This window comes from Neophocaena asiaeorientalis, unplaced genomic scaffold (genome assembly GCF_003031525.2).
Source record: "Neophocaena asiaeorientalis asiaeorientalis breed wild unplaced genomic scaffold, Neophocaena_asiaeorientalis_V1.1 scaffold240, whole genome shotgun sequence".
NCBI lineage: Eukaryota > Metazoa > Chordata > Mammalia > Artiodactyla > Phocoenidae > Neophocaena > Neophocaena asiaeorientalis.
The window spans coordinates 3,963,138-3,985,066 of record NW_020185331.1 but is presented as its reverse complement, the minus strand read 5'-3'; the positions used below and the strand labels follow the sequence as shown (position 1 = coordinate 3,985,066).

Below are 21,929 nucleotides of genomic sequence, written 5' to 3'. Positions count from 1 at the left end.
AACAAGTTCCTTATTGAAGCCTATGTACATTAAAATTTGAGAAACAGGGAATTCCCTGGCAGTCCAGCAGTTAGGCCTCTGTGCTTTCACTGCTGAGGGCACAGGTTCAATCCCTGGTCTGGGAACTAAGATCTCACAAGCCACATGGCATGGCCAAATTAAAAATAAATAAATAAAATTTGAGAAGCATTTTCAACAATCCCATATTAGTTGGTTTGTAAATAAGCAGGATGGCAAACTTAATATCAGGTGTTTAAACAATGCTCCTCTTAAGGAAAGTCTCCTTAGATATAACACCAAAACCCTAAGTGACAAAAGAAAAAAAAAGATAAAACCAAACTTCATCATAACGAAAAACTTCTGTTCTACAAATAATATCATCAAAACAATAAAAGACAACATACAGGATGGGAGAAAATACTTGCAAATTATATACCTAATGAGGGACTTATATTTAGAACACATGGAAAATTCTTACAATTAGAAAATTTTTAAATGGGCAAAGGATTTGAACAGACATTTCTTCAAAGAAGCTATATGAATGGCCAATAAACACATAAAAAGATGCTCAACATCATTAGTTATTAGGGAAATGCAAATTAAAATCACAATGACATTCCATGTCCAACCCCCTACTATGACTATATCAAAAAGACAGATAATAACAAGTGTTGGCAAGAATGTGGAGAAATCAGAAACCTCACACATTCTGGTGGGAATGTAAAACAGTGAAGCCACTTTGGAAAACAGTCTGGCAGTTCCTCAAAACATTTAACACAGAATTACTATATGATCCAACAATCCCACTCCCAGGTATATGCCCAAAATGTTTTCATTTGAAATCATACATTTACACCAAAACCTATACACAAATATTCATGGAAGCATTACTCATAACAGCCAGGAAGTGGAAACAACTCAGATGTCCATTTAATAAGTAGATATATAAAATGTGGTATATCCATAATGAAATATTATTTGGCAACAGAAAGGACATACAACATGCTACAATATGGATTAACTTAACATTATGTTACATAAAAGAAGCCAGTCATAAAAGACAACATCATATATGATTCCATTTGTATGAAATATAAAAAACAGGCAACTCTATACAGACAGAAAGTGGATTAGTGGTTGCCTAGGGCGTGGAGTGGGGACGGGAGTGCAGGTGGTTGGGAATGAGAAGTGACTGCTAATAGATATGTGATCTCTTTTTGGAGTGACAAAAATGTTCTAAAGTTAGATTGTGGTGATGACTGCACAACTCTGTGCATATACTAAAAAATACTGTACACTTTGGATGAAATGAATGATATGTGAATTTTATCTTAATAAAGATATTAAGAAAAATGCTCCACGAGAAATAACCTCCATTTGATGCAGTGTAACATTTTAAAGTGGGGTCAAACACCTTTGGAAATAAATTAATGAATATAAGAGCAAACAAAAATTTAAAAACATACATAAAATATACTGGGGTTTTCAGTTCATTTTAGGATACCTAGAAGCAAGTGCTCTGTCATGCTTTTTTTTGAACAGTATGAAGAAATAACATTTAGCAAAACTACTGAGAATAAATGAAACTGTTTAATAAAACGACACCTGAGTAGGTCGACAGTTCTGGATTATTTCCTGCCATTTTCCATGTATCCTGGCAACCAAGTCTTTTACCTTAAAAATATCAAGAAGGGGAAAAGGGATCAGAGCAAAACAATTTAATGCTTGATACAAAAGACCTGATAGCTGTGACAGACCCACACCCAACAACTCAATGTGGTTTCTGTTAAGAAAGAGAGAATAAACTCCTCAACTTCTGGAGGGGCTTTCAAGTCATAGTGATTACTAAGACCTTCCTTCATCACCATATCCAAAATACTGAATGCTTAGGACTCCACTTTCCCATTAGTTACTAACGATCATCCAGAAAAACATACTCCCTGCCTTCAAGACACATATCTTCAACTTGCTGTCTTTTGAACACCCACAAAGGGAAGCTGAAGAGTGGCCTTTGTTACAGGACCCAAAGCTTTGGCTGTTCCCTGCCTTCCAAGTTCTATTTGAAAGACTCAAGGCCACAAAAAAAGGGTTGTCATCTGTTCCTTTTCACACTATTACAAGATCCAAAATTCAATGTTAAGCCTCTCTAGGTTTTTGCAAAGTACAGTGGACTCTCGAACAACGCGGGGGTTAGTGGTGCCAAGACCCCGCACAGCAGAAAATCATACGGCTCTCTGCCTCAAAAACAAAGAAAGTGATAAATGACTTACCCAAGGGCAGGAAGCTGAAATGGTTTGGACAGAATCAGTACTCAAATCCGTGTTGTTCAAAGGTAGACTACACTATGAATCCTCTTCTTTTTTTTTTTTTAGCAGTACGCGGGCCTCTCACTGTTGTGGCCTCTCTCGTTGCAGAGCACAGGCTCCGGACGCGCAGGCTCAGTGGCCATGGCTCACGGGCCTAGCCACTCCGCGGCACGTGGGATCTTCCCGGACCGGGGCACGAACCCGTGTCCCCTGCATCAGCAGGCGGACTCTCAACTACTGTGCCACCAGGGAAGCCCCTATGAATCCTCTTTAAATACCTGATCTATTCCTGTATTTGGAGGTTTAGCAAGTCTCTGTGTGAAACTCCTACCATATTAGAGATTCTCAGTTAGTTCCTGGACATAATTGCTTGACAAAATGTTTTATTTAATTAAATTAATTTATTTATTTGGTCGTGCCACACAGCATGTGGGATCTTAGTTCCCTGACCAGGGATCGCACCCACGCCCTCCGCAGTGGATGCACAGAGTCTTAACCGCTAGACTGCCTGGGAAGTCCCAACAAAGTGTTTTAAACAGGTCAGGAATTTTATAGTTGCTTTAAGTTATTTCAAGGTCTGCTTTTTTCTCCATTTAGAGCTCAGCAGATTCAGTTTCTCTAAAACAAGCACCACCTTTTTCTACCAGAGGCTTGTGGAGAGGCATGCAATTCATCTATTTCAGCAGGACCATCCCCTGAAAGCAACTGCCACAGACCTCTGTGTCATTCTCTGCTCTAAGTAAGAGGAGCCCTGGCACCAGTCTATGCCCAGTCTCTTGGCTTTAAGAAACAAAAACCTTGGGTGGTCCTCCTTAGCATGTCTGTCAGCAGTAGCCACTACCACCAAGTTCTATGGGCCAGTAACTCTAGTTAATGTTCAAAAGAATGTGCTTCTGAAACTACAGTTTCCACTCTAAGGCAAAGAGCTATCCCCTACATGTATTTGAAAATCTGCAATCTGATACAATTTCATTAGTTGCTCATTTTTGTATTTAACTTAAATCTATTAAAATAAATACAGATACTAAATCTAAATGGGAATTGTTGAAATATCTAATCTTTACAGCTAATTAATGTAAAATATAAAGTTACACAGCTGAAACCTCACATTCAATGACTATCCAAACACAAATGGCAAGAATGGATCGGCTCTACACTACAAAAGCTAAAAGATGATTTAGAATTAAAAAAATCCTTAGAAGAAAAAGTTTCCAGAAAATCCTGTTATGTTTCAGGAAAAATCGTCAAATTGTTTTAATAATACCGAAGTTGCTTTCCTAACTCCATACTCATATATTCAGCTTGTCTTAAAATGTATTTATTTGCTTTGAGATTCCCCCCCTGCTTTACTTTCAATCTAGCTAGAAGTACTTAGTAGAAGTTAATTTGTTATTAAAGGAGAAAGTCATATTTCTAATCTTATATGTTCCTTCTTAAAGAGAGGCTTATACGTATTACTCAAGTATTAACGAAACCAAGGTTAAACAAACAAACAAAAAGCTAACAATAAGAAAAACACACACTTACCTTAGTTCTATAAAACAGTCTTGCATCTTCCCTAATATCACACTTAACATGCTTTTCTAAAGCCCCACAGAGGTGCACAAAGTGTTTCTGTGTAAAACAAATGCAAGGGATGAAAACAACTCTGAAGCATTACAAATTAACAAAGAAAAGATCATGTAGCTAGGACAGCTAACAATCATTTTAAAAAATCTACCTTAGCAATTTCTGATATTAACTATCCAACATAATAGCAGTCATATCAGTAAAAAGTACTAACTGCCACAACAATAAGACTGTTATAGTTTATTGCTAGTTAATGCATAAAATATACACAAAAATAAAGGTTGTTTTGCTATGTATTAAGGCACATTAATGAAAATTAACCCTAGAATTCAGACTGTGAAGTAGTGCCTAGAAATTTAAGAGTCTTTCCATTAACACATTCTCTAATGAAATATTCAAGTAACAGCTAACCTATTTTTTTCTCTATGAACAAAAGGAGGTTTAGTGGTAGTTCCTTGAAAAATTAAGTGCCTTAAGTTTTAGAAGTGTATAGTCCAAAACAGTCACACTCATATATATATACTATGGTTGAATATACTAAGGTGAGAATGTAAATGAACATTTTTTGGGAGGGAAATGTGATAACAACCATTTCTAAATAATTAAAATTTGAAAAATTTATAACCTCTGATCTAGCATTTCTACTTCTAGGAATTTACCCTACAGAAATGCTTCCAAAGGTTCGTGTTAGCACTGTGTGTAATCACACAGAAAGGAATGTTCATCAATAAATGTTTTGAAATACTACAGTTATTAGATAGACGTGCCAGTAATTTACAGTGGGGGAAAAAGAAAGACAAGTTGCAAATAATATGAATAACATGACCTCATTAAAAAATAATTATGTTAGTATATGCATAAATTATGGAGAAATTTATAGGAGGGCACTGGATTATAAAGTCTTTCACTTTCTACCTTATATGGTTTTATAATAACTGAATTTTAAAGCAATAATCATTGATTGTTTTCTAATCAGAAAAAAATAATTTAAAAATGTAAAGACCATATATAAGAACAGATAGATGACTATGTTAGGTTCCAATCAGGAGAGCAAACAATAGTTCTATGTACAGCAGTGTTTATAAAAAGACATGAACCAGTCTTGTGTCCTTCTGATCATGCCTAAGGAGATACAAAGTTTTAAACAGGGGTTGGATTACCTAAGGTGTGAAACATGAAGAATTAAACAAGAACTTTCCCCAGGAGTATGCAACATGATAGGATAGGAAGAATAAAATAATTCAAAATGAAAATCTTAACATGGTGAGATAATTTAGAAATGCATATCTGAGGTAGCCTGACTTACCATCAGTTTAATTTTGAAGGCAAACATTATTTCTAAATAAAAAGGAAGTGGAGTGGGAGCAGAGATGGGAAGAAACCAGCTAAGAGCTAGCCCATTTGGTATTTGGTGATCTTGATATCTTATTAATGTATTACACTACTGCCAAGTTATCACAGTTAAGTCCCACTCCAGTAAACAGAACTAACATGTGTAGACAAATAATTTTTGTCAGTGACATGGCTGCAAGGTTACTATTACTTCTCTCTTTCCAGCGTACACTCGGATTTCTATAGTGAATCCAAAGGTAACTTGATAAAAGTTATTAAGTTTTCTCCTATATAAAGAATGTTCATTTATTCCATCAATAGTGACACTTATTAAAAACAAAAAACACTAAAAAATACCTACCCGTTGTCCAGAAGAAAAAGAGTGAGAACAACTAACTTCACCGACTAAATGAAGAAGAATGTAGGTCAGGTAATATGCCTGGTAGAGAAATGAATAAAATCAACACCCATGAATTAGCTAGAATACATGTCATCCCAGTTTATACATTAGGAAAGCTGCCTAGGAAGGATTAAGGATTTGCTCAAGTTAACTGAGCTGGTTAGTAAGGAAAAGCCAAGCATTTATACCAGGTTTCTGATTTCTAACTCAAGTGCATTCCTTTTACCACCTCACGACTGCCCTAGTAAAGGGCTACAAAGAATACTCCCAGTATTAAATTACCAACAACCATCCTTTTACCTCAATCCTCAAGTCAACTGAACAATTTCATGACAGCAATAAACAAAAATATCATTCACTATGTAATTGTGTTTGCTAGAATGTTATTTAGTCTCTAAATCCAGAAACGTCCATGGTTAAGATCATCTTTTGAGATGATCTAGCCATGGATACCTGCTTTTCAAGTTCCAAATGAAGACTATCATCAATAGTGCCATTTGGTTGTTCAGCCCTTTTCTTCAAGACCATTTTCTTCAACAAATCTGAAGGCTTCATTTGCACAAGATAGCGATGCAAGACTGATATCTATCAAAAGAAAGAGGAAACACTGAATAATTTTTGCCTTCTCTAATTTTGCCCCTTTAGCTTCTTATAGTCCAGTGATATTCACTTAAAAGTCCCCAATTGACCCACCAAGGTCATGTGACTTTTCTGTACTATTAAACTTCACTGCAATAAAATGAGAGTAAGAAAAGTCCCCAATTGCTTTAAAGGGATCTTATTTTATTTTTATGGCTGTGCCATGCAGCTTGCAGGATCTTATTTCTTCGTTCAGGGATTGAACCCAGGCCCCAACAGTGAAAGTGCTAAGTCCTAACCACTGGACCACCAGGGAATTCCCTAAAAGGGATATTAAAGATTTAGTACTTGTAATTGAGGATGAAAACTTGAGGAGACCAAATGGCATTACAATAGAGGTCAAAGGGAGGACTTTCTTTGAGAAATTATTTGAAAGGCAGCAGAGTTGAATCTTCCTCCCTGTGAGTAGCATTATTGAATTCTGAAAAGAATTCTTTTTAAAAATAAATTTATTTATTTATTTATTTATGGCTGCGTTGGGTCTTTGTCGCTGCACACGGGCTTTTCTCTAGTTGCGGTGAGTCGGGGCAACTCTTCGTTGCAGTGTGTGGGGCTTCTTATTGAGGTGGCTTCTCTTGTTGCGGAGAACAGGCTCTAAGCACACGGGCTTCAGTAGTTGTGAAGCACGGGCTTAGCTGCTCCGCGGCATGTGGGATCTTCCCGGACCAGGGCCTGAACCCATGTCCCCTGCATTGGTAGGCGGATTCTTAACCACTATGCCACCAGGGAAGTCCAAGAATTCTCTCTTGATGGCAGTAAATATCACTGAAAGGACTGAGAGCTATTTGCTAATCACCCTCGTGGCTCAGGTGTGGTCCCCCAAAAATGAAATCTACATCAACTCTACTAATGTAGAAACCAGCTATCCTTTCAATCTCTCTGTCCCACAGCACCTTGTGCATACTTCCATCACAGTTCTTGCTACACTGTACCACAATGGTTGCTTAATTCTGTTTTGACCACTACATTATATTTTCAAGGTCAGAATCTCTATCTTATTCATTTTTTTTTTCTTAATCTGTAGGACCTAACAGATTATCTTGTACTGAACTGCAGTTCAAACAAGAACACCACATCTAGATCAGGTTCTGTGTTGAGTTTTCAGATTCAACTATGAATATTATGCTTGTAAAAAGCCTTCAGGACTTCTCAGAGTGGGGTTTCTATAGGACATGTTTATACACACTCACATACACACTCATACATGATATATTCACTACTGGGCAACCACATTTAAGCTCTATAATTTAAAGACTTTAATATTAAAATAGGTACAAGATGAAATTAATGTTTAATAGTTCTACAATTTCTAATCTTGTGATAAAATTACTAACATTGACAAGGTGAACTAATTAAATAATGTCATATTTATATAGCACATTACGATTTTCCCAGTACTTTTTTTTTTTAATTTATTTTTGGCTGCATTGGGTCTTCGTTGCTGCGCGTAGGCTTTCTCTAATTGTGGCAAGCAGGGGCTACTCTTCGTTGTAGTGCGTTGGCTTCTCATTGCAGTGGCTTCTCTTGTTGCAAAGCATGGGCTCTAGGTGTGCGGGCTTCAGTAGTTGCGGCACACAGACTCAGTAGTCGTGGCGCACAGGCTTAGTTGCTCTGTGGCATGTGGGATCTTCCTGGACCAGGGCTCAAACCTGTGTCCCTTGCATTGGCAGGCAGATTCTTAACCACTGTGCCACCAGGGAAGCCCTTTCCCAGTACTTTTTATACATTAATTCATCTAATTGTCCACAACCATCCTATGTGGTAGAGGGTGTGATACTGTCTCTATTTCACACATAAAGAAACTGGGTCTCATTAGTTAAGTACCATGCTAAAGATTACATGAATAGTATTATGCCTGAGTTAGGATCTATTTTTTTTTTTTTTTTTGCGGTATGCGGGCCTCTCACTGTTGTGGCCTCTCCCGTTGCGGAGCACAGGCTCCGGATGCGCAGGCTCAGCAGCCACGGCTCACGGGCCCAGCCGCTCCGCGGCATGTGGGATCTACCTGGACCAGGGCACGAACCCACATCCCCTGCATCGGCAGGTGGACTCTCAACCACTGCGCCACCAGGGAAGCCCATAACCTCAGTACTTTTGACGTAGGATCCATCAATTTTCTCTACACGTCACTAGCTCTCCCATTTATTAAAAGAAAACAAAAATGTTATTTATACCTGCAGATTATTCGCATTAGGGATATCTTCATGTTTCTCATCCAAAAGCTTTGAAATAATCACTAGGCTGAGGCACTGTCTCAGTTGCCTGGAATTAGAATTTTAAAGTATTTAGAATGTGTTTAATGAATACTGCTTAAGAAGCAAATGAAGTTTGCAAAAAGAAGTTCTTCTAATTCGAAACATAGCTAATGTTTCAAAAGAAGGCTATACAAGAATATAAAAGCTATACTAGAACAGTAAAATTTTCATGTAAAATATTTGTACACAAAGTTAAAGTTGCCTGAAGCTCAGGAAAACCATTAAGAGCCTTTATCTTTGACCCTGATGATTTACTGTTAGAAAATCTATTTTACTGCTGGGATTTCTTTTTTTTTTTGCGGAGCACAGGAGGCTCCGGACGCGCAGGCTCAGCGGCCATGGCTCACGGGCCCAGCCGCTCCGCGGCATGTGAGATCTTCCCAGACCGGGGCGCAAACCTGCGTCCCCTGCATCAGCAGGCAGACTCTCAACCACTGTGCCACCAGGGAAGCCCTGGGATTTCTTTTTACTAAAGCCAAAAAAAAAAAAAAAAAAAAAAAAAAGCAAACTGATTCATTTTCATCGTATATGCCATCTATATTAAGTTATCAGATAAGCTAAAAATTAAACATCAAGAATATTACAAACTGATCTAAGTATCAGAATCAGACTGTCAATGCCTTTTCCCACAACTGAATATGAAATGAAATAAAAGACTCTGATTTAACATTCAAGGAATGATTAAAGGAAATAAAGGACCTAAAAGCATTTCATTAATGTAAACATACATTTTTCTTAGTGTTTAATTCTCACTTTTCAATACCTTCCACGTGATGTCCAGTTAGGGACCAGCTGTACCAACCACAGAAGGTTGTGGGGATGACTGGAGAGTTCATTTATGGCCAGACAGAGTTCAGGTACCTGAAAACAAACAGTGAGCAAGATTTTTCAAATAGGTCAGTGGAATCAAATATCTAACAGATCATCCACATCCCTTCTTAATGAAGCATTATTATAAAAAGAGCATTCATTTTAAGAAACAGCATGGAGTACACATATTCAGTGGTTTTTTTTTGCGGTACGTGGGCCTCTCACTGTTGTGGCCTCTCCCATTGCGGAGCACAGACTCCGGACGCGCAGGTCCAGCGGCCATGGCTCACGGGCCCAGCCGCTCCGCAGCATGTGGGATCCTCCCGGACCGGGGCACGAACCCGTGTCCCCTGCGTCGGCAGGCGGACTCCCAACCACTGCGCCACCAGGGAAGCCCCCACATATTCAGTTTTATCTTAAACTCTAGAATAGACTGAATAGATACATTTATCAGAATTTCATTTGGCTTTTGTGTTTTGTGCTACATCATATCTATCTGTATTTAAACAGTCCTTCGAAGAATAAAGTCTAAGTACACATACCAGTTTCCAAAGGTATATAATGAGAGTTGCACAAGATAGTACATGTTCCTGACTTGGGATTTCTTGAATTTTAGGAATCAACTATTCCAGTATTTAAAGTCTAACAGAACTGCTTCAAAATAATCCCTGAGTAGGGAAGGGAAGTATGGGATGAGGGTAAGAGATGAGATAAGATTGATTATGTCTTGATAATTGTTGAAGTTGGGTGATAAGTATTTAGGGGTTCATTAAACTCTTCTCTCTACTTTTGCATGTTTGACATTTTCCATCAAAAAAGGCTGAAAAATATAATTTAAAAAAACCTAACAAAAACTATACATGTTTACCACCAATGGCTGCAGAAATTCAACTCAACTTCTTGCTGTTATGTATGATTCACTCTATCATTTCATTTAGGTCTCTGTTCAAAGGTCACTTCAGAAAGGGCTTCCTTAACTGCCTCATATGAAATAGTAGAGCATCCCTGCCTTGTCCTGCTTTATTGTAATTTGTAGCACTTATTACAACTTAACATGATATTATAATCTACATTTACATTGTTTATAACCTAACCCTTTGACTAGAATAGAAGTGCTGGGAGAGCAAGGGCTTTATCTTCTTCACAGCTTTATCTCTAGCACCTGCATTAATGCTTCGCCCACAGTAAATCCCCAGTAAACATAACACATTTTTTGTGGAATGAATTAACTGCAGTTTTAGAAAAGATTCAGTTTCATGAATTTAAATACAGTGCCAGCACAGACAGTCGTTTCTTCAGTTTATTTTTCATCTGCTGAGCACCTTAACTGAGGTTACAAACTTTCAATTCTGCATGCACTATGAAACTCAAATTGTGATGCTATACAAAAAACAATATTAAAATTTTAAGTAATGTTACCTTTGTATTCCAATCTCTGATGTTTTTCATCAGGTTTATCAGGAGGCTTTGAAAGTCTACTAGAGGAATCTGTTTCAGTTGTTTTTCCAGACTCATTTTAAACAACATTAAAATCAGTAACATTATTTCACAATCCTGGTAACCTTCCGGATGTATAGATGTACACAAGCCTAGAAACTTTGACACATATCAGAGACAAAACAACTTAAGGAGATATATTTTGCTTGAAGAGTTTACATTATAAAAACTTTTTAACAAAAAATGCAAAAGAGAACTATATAGAAATTGAAACATCAGTTGCCTAGGAAAAAGGCAAGAAATACTCATGTTAATAGTTGACTTGATAAGTATCTTCTTCCCCATCTTTAATTTTCAAAATTTTCTTAACAGTTCAATATCATTGATTTGATTCAGCCACTAAAAATGTTTTAGCACTGTTATTAATTCTTGGTCACTTAGTTATACTGTAAGTTACAATTTTTTTCTTCATACATTCTAATTCTAAAAAATTACTGGTTTCAAAACTACTACTAGCAAAAAGCTTCTTGGTAAAGGTATTCCTAGAACTATTTTAATCATATAACTCTGATTCAAAGTTCCCTTTCGTTCCTAATATTAAAACAAAAATAAGGGACTTCCCTGGTTTGTGTTAGGGTTAGTGGTCCAGTGGTTAAGACTCCACGCAGGGAACTAAGATCCCGCATGCCGCACAGTGCGGCCAAAAAACAAAACAAAAAATAAATAAATAAAACAGCAAAAACAACCTTTAATATGAAGATTATTGCTAAGCAATTTCAGAGACTAGAAATCCCATGGTAAAACACCAGTGAATTTTTTTTTTTTTTTTTAATTTGGCTGTGCTGGGTCTTAGTTGTGGCACATGGGATCTTCGTTGCTGCGTGCGGGATCTTCAATGCGTCCTGAGGGGATCCAATTCCCTAAGATCGAACCTGGGCCCCCTGCATTGGGAGCGTGGAGTCTTAACCACTGGACCACCAAGGAAGTCCCTGATTTTGTTTTAAAACCATTAAGCAAAAAACTAAGTGGTTCCAGCTCTGTGCTAGACTTACAAAAAAGAGTTTTCTCCTACCTTGACCACATTTAAAATGTTGGTTTCAGGGAGAGATGAAAATATTGGCTTACAAGAAGAATCTTCACTTCCTTTCACCCCCAGTGTCATCTGTGTTTCAGAACTATGGAAGAGTGAATAAAAACAATGTGAAATTATGCACAAACTGTGAGAAGCACTGAACAACAAAAGTTTTACTGAGGTATAGTTTACATACAATAAAAGGAATACACACATTTAAATTTTTGATGATATGTATACTAGTGTAACCACCATCCAAATCAAGAAACAGAACATTTCTATAATACCTCAAAAGTCCCTTCATGTCAGATCCGAGTCAATCGGCTATCTCCACTCCAGGTAAATTTGATTTCTATTTCTATGCATTAGTTTTCCCTTGAACAGCTACTTTTTTTTTTTTTAAGGTAAGAAGTGGATTTATTTAGAGAGAAACACACTCCACAGACAGAGTGGGGGCCATCTCAGAAGGTGAGAAAGGCCAAACAGCTACTTTTTATGAGGCATTCTCTCTGTTGCTCTTGGTGTCAGAGAGCTATGTAGAAGGTGGCTCTGACTACAAAGAACTCATAATATTTAAAGGCCTCGTAAGTGGCCCAACAAAACTTCCACAGCAATATCAACAATTCTAAGCACCCCAATTTTGGTTGAGGAATCAGTGAAGGTTCATGGAAGAGGAGACACATGAATTTGCCTTCAAAACATAGATAATATTTTCTTGTTTTATTTTTCTTTGAATAAATAACCCTTTCATATGGTTAAAAAAAAAAGTTAGAAGAAATTAAGGCACAGTGTGCTGAAGAGAATTGTCCTCCCAGTCTAGGCCTTCAGCCACTCATTTCCCCTCCTCACAGACAATCACTACTAGTTTTAGTCCTTCCTCCCACAGGCATTTTATATACATATAAATAAATATGACTACACTCCCCACTGTTTTAATACAAATGGTAGCATACTATACACTCTGTTGTGCACCTCTCTTTCTTCACTTAATATGTCTTAGAGATACTCCTATAACTACATGGGAAGAACTTTATTTTTTAAAATATCTGCTCAGTAGTCCTGTGTCCATTCCTAGCTATACAACCTCAGGCAAGTTACTTAATCTTTCTGTGCCTCACTCACCTGTAAATGGGAATGAAAAAACTATCTAGTAGTTGTAGTGACTATTAAATGAAGTACTCTATATTAAGCCCCCAGAACCATGTCTGGCACATAGTAAACAATATGTAATGTTGGTAATTCTACTCTTATAAACAGTGCTTCAACAAGTGAGACAGATAATTTTGGTGAGCAGACACTGAGGATGGAGGTGAGGGACTAGCATGAGGAAGATCCCATGCAGCAATGGCTAATGTGGAGGAACAGCAACAGAATCAATTTGGTTAGAACAGGGTGAACAAAACAGAAAACAGGTCAGAGTCAACTGCAGAGTCTCAAATACAGGTGTAAAGGTTTAATAGTGGAGAAAAAAGCTTTCATAAAAGGAATCCTCTAACAATGAAAGGAATAAATAACTTGGAGGTGGAAAGCCCCCACGGAAAAGGAGATTTTTGCCAGGCTAGGCATGAAACGAGGATCTGAGTTAGACTGACACCGGGAACGGAAAGGAAAGAATAGTTGTGAGATAGGTAGAGGAAGAGGAACACAGGGATGTGACAATTGATGGAATACAGACTAGAAAGAGGTTAGGACTAGGTCTGTATTTCCTGCAGAATAATGGTAAAGAAAAGAACTGTCCTAGTATCCTTTAACATCTTACTCTCCCCACCTGAATATTTACTCTAACAACCTTTAAACATTTTTCACTCCAAACCTCCCATTTGGATAGCAACTTGCTACTGTGAATATGCACATATATACCAGCAAAAATGGATAAGCTGCATGTGAGACCTAGTGAGAAGAGTCAGTTGTGATATCTCAACAGAATTCTCTCGTGCTCATGTTGTTTAAACAGGTATTTGATTATGTTTCGCTGATTCCTTCACCAGCTTACTCTTGCTTCCCTGTGTTCATCGTTGCCTACCACTACACAGCAATGGTGGTGACTTATAGCCACCATATCCCGGCTCCCAAACCTGACTGAGGCAACTCTTCAGTTGGTAAATAATCAATCAAAAAAACAATTTTGCTAAATATTATTTGCATTTATTATGTCTTAATGAAATAATTATATATCTTTATTTCACTATTTCCACTACAGTACCTGTTCACTACAGTGAAGAAAGGAAAACAAATCTGTTGCATACAACATAAAAATTCACTACACACTATTCAGTTCATTAAATGTTAAATAATAAAATAGTATTTTAACTTTCTAAATATAGGTATTTGAGTATTTTGGTCATGTTTGGGGTTTTTGAATGGTCTGAGAAAGCATTATTTTTCCTATTTAAATGGAATAGGATGGATGATGGAATACAGTCTTTATGTGAAAATTTGCTATCCAACATATTTTCAGATACAGGTTACATCTGAGCAACAAGGAGGGATCCTGTATGGGGTGGAAAGAAACGGAGAGATGAAGAGTTTGGTTCTGGATATACCAAGTAACAAAAATTTGCTTTTTTTTTTTTGAAAAAGTGAAGACGAGAATATTCTCATAAAGTTTAAGAACTGTTTTAATTTTTCTTTTTCTGCCTATTTCCTTTGTCCATTTTTCTAATAGGTTATTGATCTTTTTATTAATTTGAAATTAAGCCTTTGTCTGTGACCAGAGTTCCATTCTTATATAGTTGACCCTTTTTTTAGTATGTATGTATATATGTATTTACTTATTTTTGGCTGTGTTGGGTCCTCATTGCGGTGCATGGGCTTCTCACTGCGGTGGCTTCTTTTTGTTGCGGAGCAAGGGCTCTAGGTGCGTGGGCTTCAGTAGTTTTGACATGCGGGCTCAGCAGTTGTGGCTCACGGGTTCTAGGAGTGCAGGCTCAGTAGTTGTGGTGCACGGGCTTGGCTGCTCCGTGGCATGTGGGATCTGCCCAGACCAGGGATCGAACCCGTGTCCCCTGCAATGGCAGGCGATTCTCAACCACTGTGCCACGAGGGAAGTCCCTACACTTGACCCTTAAACAATGCAGGGGTTGGGGCACCCACTTGCTGCAAAGTCAAATCCTCGTATAAAGTAGAGTTGGCCCTGGACTTATTTTGTTCCACTGATGGACCTATGAATACTTGCATTTGTCCCATGTTATTAACTGCTGAGGTCAGTCCCACCTCATAACTCTTCTTTCTCAAAACTTTCCTGGGTATTTTTTCTATATGGCTTTAGAATCACTTGTAGAGTCCCAACTCCCCTCGTCCCCACAAAAATCTGACTGGCATTTCTCTTTTTTTTTTTTTTTTTTTTTTTGCGGTCCGCGGGCCTCTCACTGTTGTGGCCTCTCCCGCTGCGGAGCACAGGCTCCGGACGCGCAGGCTCAGCGGCCATGGCTCACGGGCCCAGCCGCTCCGCGGCACGTGGGATCTTCCCGGACCAGGGCACGAACCCGTGTCCCCTGCATCGGCAGGCGGACTCTCAACCACTGCGCCACCAGGGAAGCCCTGACTGGCATTTCTTTATTTTATTTTAATTTTATTGGAGTATAGTTGATTTACAATGTTGTGTTAGTTTCATTTCTTATTAGGATCTCATCAAGTTCACAGTTTACCTCAGGGGTAGCTCTAATGTATTTATGATGCTGAATTTTCCTATCTGGTCTTTTTTGTCTCTTAGTAATGTTTACACACATACACACACACACACACACACACTTCTATTTAAGTTTATTCCAAGGTATTTAATATATTTTTCTTACTATTGCAAATGAAGTGTATCTTTTAACTAGCTACAGTTCATATACCTTAAGGTTACTAATTTCTCTTTATTAACATTGTACCCTGGCATCCATACCAAATTCTCTTACTGGTTTGCCAGAGCTTTTCAGTTGATTCCTAGGCGTCTATGTATACATTAAATCACTTTTTCTGCAAATAACGAATCTTTCACGAACTCATTTCCTATCTTTATATCTCTTTTTTTTTCTTGTCTAATTGTTTTGGCCAGTAGCTCCAAAATAATGGTAAATAACAATAGGCGGTCTTATTTAAAAAAATTTTTTTTAATTTAAAAAATGTCCCCATTTTTTCCCTGTTAAACATGCTGATGGCATTTAGATTAAGTTAGATGTTAAGAATATATCTAATTCAAGATCCGTTTCAACTTTAAGTTTTAAAAAAAATCAAGCATGAATACTGAATTTATCAAATGAATATTAACTGTTTATATATAAATTGTTTAAAAGACAATTTTTGGAGTTAATTATGAAAAGAACACTTACACTAGATCATCTTCATTAAAGTCTGGCTGAAGATTCTCCAGAGGAAACAAAGATTTAAAATCAACTCCCATATTGAAAAACACAGCAGCTATATCAGACAATGATGGGATCCAAGGCCAAACTGGTGAATCACTGAAGGTATCTAGTTAACAGAAGAAAATATTTTATCCCAAATCCTGGGTTCACAAACCCATAGTTGCAAGATGACAGTCTGCACATGAAACATGGATTATTACTATGAATTTATAGAAATGGCAGCTGGTAATGATATGTTAACCATATAGTTATTTAGAATGATCATATAGGAATTACAGATTTTCAAATAAATGTGAAGGAAATGACATTTATGAACAAAATATCTGCAAGTGATGGATAAAAGGGTGTAACTCAGGAGGAACATTTTCAGAAGACTGGAAAATAACAACAGTAAAAAACCAACTACTGCTAACACAAAGATTTTACCATGTTCAGTGCCTATATAGTCCCAAGCCTTAAAACAAGTGAAAAAGGTAAATCACAATGCTTGTTTCATTATAAGGGATCTCAAAAGTAAGAATGCAAGTGTCATAGTTTTGCAGTGGATACTTTCAATCTTCTCAGTGCATAATCAGTACAATACTGTTGCTCACCAAAAAGCCATCAAAGTTAATTGGCTAAATAAACTTGCAACTATTTCCACTTATCCAGCACAGTAAGCTATGTCTTGGTAAAAATTAGGTAAGGGATGCCACTTGCAAGATCTTATACCCTTTTTCTCAATGCAACTAGAAAAATGCACTCATTTTTTATTGGAGTTTCATTTCATTATTAAAGACTTTATATTACAAAAACAATTTTTTATTCTATATGTCCAAATATCCTAATTGTTTAGTAATACGAAAGAGTTCATGTACAAAGCAACCAATAATTCACACTGTTAATCTCAATAAATTTATCTACTCACCATTTCTTATTGTTATTTCCATTAATGTACTTAAAATCTGCACAGACACAATACAGTCTGTATGAACTGACATCATCTGCCAAAGTAGATAAATGATAGAGTATTAAGAGAGAAGAAAGAGCAAAGAGGCTCAGAGAGATGAACATACTCCACCCAACATAATACATGAGTTGGAATTTAAATCCAGGTCTGATTTGTAAGTCAGAGCCCTTTCCATTCTAACATGCTGATTTTTTTTTTTTACAACTTTCATCTACAATTAGATAAATATAACTTTAAAAACTATCAAAAATACCTTTCTAGTTCATATTATGCCATGAAACCCAAAGACCATAAAGGAGAAGGCTACTACACTGATCACATCACAGGCAAAAATCAAACCACAAACTAGTAAAAATATTTGAAAAGATACAAATATACAAATTAATAGACCAATGTATATTTTTAAGAGCTATTCAGTATCACTAGTAATCAAAGAAATGCAAAGAAAAATGACACGATATCATCAGCTGACTTCAAGACTGGTAAAGATTAAGAGTTTTCATAATACCCAGTGTTCACAAGAGTACTAGGAAAGAGGGAGTATGTCCAGTATGAGTGTAATTTGGTAAAAACTGTAAAGTCATTTGGTAATATTTATGCAAAATCATTGTCCTTACACTTTGATCTACTCAGCCTTTTTTTTTTTTGCGGTACACGGGCCTCTCACTGTTGTGGCCTCTCACGTTGCCGAGCACAGGCTCCAGACGCGCAGGCTCAGTGGCCATGGCTCACAGGCCCAGCCGCTCCGCGGCATGTAGGATCTTCCCAGACCGGGGCACGAACCCGTGTCCCCTGCATCGGCAGGCAGACTCTCAACCACTGTGCCACCAGGGAAGCCCTACTCAGCCTTTTTAACGTACAGGAATTTATATACAGAAGCATATAATGAATGTAATTTTACAAGACAACTTTTTGGGAACAAAATCTCAAGTTTAAAAGACATTAAAAAAATCATAACATATTGAAAGTTATTTTAAAGTGGTTTTATAGAGAAAAACATGGTGTATTTCTATTTCTCTTTTGTTGTGAAACCATGGATTATGATTATAATAAATTTAAATCTAAAATATAAGGGTGAATAGCCCAAACTCTGGTTTCAATCAGGCATATAATTTGAGTCATTTCCAAGTCAACCTATGTGAAAAAATGTCTTTGCTATGATGTTTGAGTCATTACACTCTGCCACTAGGGGCAGCACCATTCAAAGCCATGTTGGACACAGGACAAATTCTGCATAAGAATCTTTTTGTGGGGGGTGATGAATTTTAAGGTGGGCATTACAGTACCTGAAGCTAAATAAATATGTAAAGAGATACATACATACATATAAAACAATCTAATGTCTGTCAATTGAGATTGGGTTAAATAAATAAATCATGGTACAGCACTACAAAGGAATACTATTACTATTACAATATAGTATACAATATAAAGCCATTAAAAAGAATGATAACATGTCTATACTGAGATGAAAATACTCAATAATTTATTGTTACCTGAAAAAAAAAAGTTATAAAACAGCACATATTCTGTTCACATTGTCTTTCTGGTCAATTACGTTTAGACACATGATAAAATCATTAAGATGCAAACATTTCAATTACATTACAATTAAATTTCAAATTATCAGGACTATAGCATTAAAATGAATTCTAATATATTTTATAAAAAAAAACCTTGTAAGTTGGTAAGTCTCTCCATCATGAAAAATGGACTTGGAATTGAAAAGGAGAAACGAGACAAAGTGTCTTACACAGAAAAAGCACTTAACAAATGATTATTAGTTTGCTTTTCAAAGAATATAAAGAGTATAAAAAGCTGCTTACATGAAGATATGCTTGTATGTCATCATTAGGGTTTTAAAGGCTATAATGATGGGCCCTCACCAACAAGATGAAAACAGATAAATGCAAAGTCCTACTTGTAAGTTTAAGAAAAGATATATTACATAATTAGAGAATAATGAAGTCCTGGTGTGACAACAAATGAAGTTTTGAATCACAATAAACATAAATATGTGGGGGCGGGGGTAGATGCATAAGAGCCTTGCTGGAAACTGCTGGTAGGAAAGACCTTATCTGGAGCATATATTCATTTACTAGGGGGAAGGAGGAACACTTTAGGAGGGAAACTGACAAGCTAAAGGTCATTCAGAAAGGTGATCAGTAAAGGGACTGGATATTTAGTGACTTGAGAAAGTTTAGTGTGGGGAGTAATGAGGGTCATGATAGTTGTTTAACTGAAGGACTGTTAGAGAGATGAGGCATACTGTGGGAAGCTATAGAAAAGATAATTAGTACTACTACTTAAAAAACCATTTGGAGGCAAATTTTGATTTAATTAGGACTGTTTAAAAAAAAAAAAATCACTGGGATCCAAGTAGTGAGCTCCTAACAACTGGAAGCAAATGCTCCTGCCCCACAGTCTGTCCCACCTGTTATTCTCTCTGCCTAGAATGCCCTTCTCCCATTTACCATCTGACATATCTATAAACGTACACACACCTGTTTATTGTCTATCTCCTCTATAATAGAATGTGGGTTTCATGAAATCAGAAACACTGATTTTTTAAATTGCTGTTCTCTCCAGCACCTGGCACAGTTGGCACTCAAACATGGCAGCTATATGAAAAATGAATGAAAAACTATATTGGAATATATAGCTCTTGCAAATATGAGATTCTCTGAAATGTAACCTTAAAGCCCAGAATAGAAACTGCATATATTTTTCCCACTTCTCACTTCACATATATAGAGTAGTTACAGTTCTCTGATACCACTGATATTTATAAAGTTACCATGTAGATAATACAAAATTATTTATTTAAGTGCATTTAAAAGTTAAATACAAATGGGGAAAAGAAATATTCAATTGGATTTGCACTCCCCGCACCCAGTTATGAATGGGGAAATATCAGTATACAAGTCAAATCCTAAAAATGTATGTAAGCACCTCCACAAAAATAGGGGGGAAAAGGTAGAAAAAAATCCCCCCAGGTACACAAGCATTAGAAGACTTCTTCTAAAGCAAACTACAACAGTCATTTACCAGTGTGATGAAACAACTTAGGCACAACTAGCATTACTGCCTATCCTGCACACTATCTGCATTAGCATTTCTTTTTTTTTTTGCGGTACGCAGGCCTCTCACTGTTGTGGCCTCTCCCGTTGCGGAGCACAGGCTCCGGACGCGCAGGCTCAGTGGCCATGGCTCATGGGCCAAACCGCTCTGCAGTATGTGGGATCCTCCCGGACAGGACACGAACCCGTGTCTCCTGCATTGGCAGGTGGACTTTCAACCCCTGCGCCCCCAGGGAAGCCCCCCAGCATTTCTTTTTTTTTTTTTTTTTGCGGTAAGCGGGCCTCTCACTGTTGTGGCCTCTCCCGTTGCGGAGCACAGGCTCCGGACGCGCAGGCTCAGTGGCCATGGCTCACGGGCCCAGCCGCTCCGTGGCATGTGGGATCTTCCCAGACCGGGGCACGAACCCGTGTCCCCTGCATCGGCAGGCGGACTCTCAACCACTGAGCCACCAAGGAAGCCCAGCATTTCTTTTATAATCTCTTTATACTGACTCTTTTTGCTTCATTCTAGCCCACTAAAATCATGGGTTTGATATGCTAGATTTTTTCTCTAGTAATGTGCAAATAAGATTATATTTTAAAAGTTTATTTTTGACTGGGAAATATAGAAAGAGGCAACTATACCCCCCAAATATTTCTCTTACCCGAAACAGCCACTTTAACACAGGTACAGGACACTGGACATAGTGATAAGCAGAGGTAAGGAAGCCTTGTGTTGTCAAAAAAATCTGATCTGTTTTTCCTGATCTGAAAAAATACAGTGAAATCAATATGACTGTTATCTTCATGGCAAGAAACTTCTACCACCACCACATCTGACATAATCGGAAATGAGCAAGCAAACCATCATAGTCCGTGGAGGTGGACTCTACCCCAATGTGGATGGGTTACTCATTAGAAATTCAATCAGTGGCCTAAAGCTGAACCAATCTGTTGGCTTGGCTCCAGATTTATCTGGTGGACAAATCTACAGTAGCTGGCAGTGTCGAAGAGCCTATTAAGTCTCAGAGCATCATCTGCTTTTGCCAGACTGGGTTTGTACTTCCACAAAACTTAGCACCACAATTAATGTGATCTGTCTGGATCTGAGCTATCACGTACTGAGAGAAATTAGACCAGTTTGGGTACTGTGGTAGAGACTGTTAATCCCAACATCTATTCTTGTCTTTCCTCTTGGTAACTGAACCCTGGGGTTTTTAGCTGGGCACACTGGCTGCCTGAAATGAAAATCACTTCTCAGCCTTCCTTGTGGCTAGGTGTGGCCAGGTTGACTTAGTTCTACCCAACTAACCATAAGTAGAAATGTTGTGGGGGGTTTCTGGGAATTTAAAGGCTGGAGCTCCAGTAGCACCTGAAGCAACCAGGTGCTAAGGATGGTGGGGAAGAAAGACTATATGGTGAAACACCAGCCCTGGACTTCCTACCTCTGAACTTCTTCCACATCAGAAAGAAATATACTTCTTGTTTAAGCCTTGTTATTTTATTTATTTATTTATTTATTTTTAACATCTTTATTGGAGTATAATTACTTTACAATGTTGTGTTAGTTTCTGCTGTATAACAAAGTGAATCAGCTATATGTATACATATATCCTGATATTCCCTCCCTCTTGCACCTCCCTAAGCCTTGTTATTTTGACAGTCCCTGTTACTAGATACTGATCTTAACCCTAACTAATAAAGGCATGTAATATGCCAAGCGACTATCTTACACGGCTTCCTATAACT

General features: G+C 37.5%; 1 protein-coding gene across 2 annotated transcripts in view; it reads right to left on the bottom strand.

Moving 5' to 3' along the window:
* Positions 1-21,929, bottom strand: part of SLF2 (SMC5/6 complex localization factor 2) — a 42,185-nt gene that overhangs the window by 4,126 nt on the left and 16,130 nt on the right. For both annotated transcript variants that reach the window (XM_024734932.1, XM_024734933.1), the window contains exons 9-19: positions 20,846-20,948; positions 17,080-17,155; positions 16,137-16,278; positions 11,821-11,923; positions 10,731-10,907; positions 9,265-9,362; positions 8,421-8,508; positions 6,061-6,192; positions 5,569-5,646; positions 3,834-3,920; positions 1,606-1,674 (exon numbers count right to left, since the gene is read on the bottom strand). In XM_024734932.1, the coding sequence (XP_024590700.1) occupies positions 1,606-1,674; positions 3,834-3,920; positions 5,569-5,646; positions 6,061-6,192; positions 8,421-8,508; positions 9,265-9,362; positions 10,731-10,907; positions 11,821-11,923; positions 16,137-16,278; positions 17,080-17,155; positions 20,846-20,948 (1,153 nt within the window). The remainder of the gene's footprint in view (positions 1-1,605; positions 1,675-3,833; positions 3,921-5,568; positions 5,647-6,060; positions 6,193-8,420; positions 8,509-9,264; positions 9,363-10,730; positions 10,908-11,820; positions 11,924-16,136; positions 16,279-17,079; positions 17,156-20,845; positions 20,949-21,929) is intronic.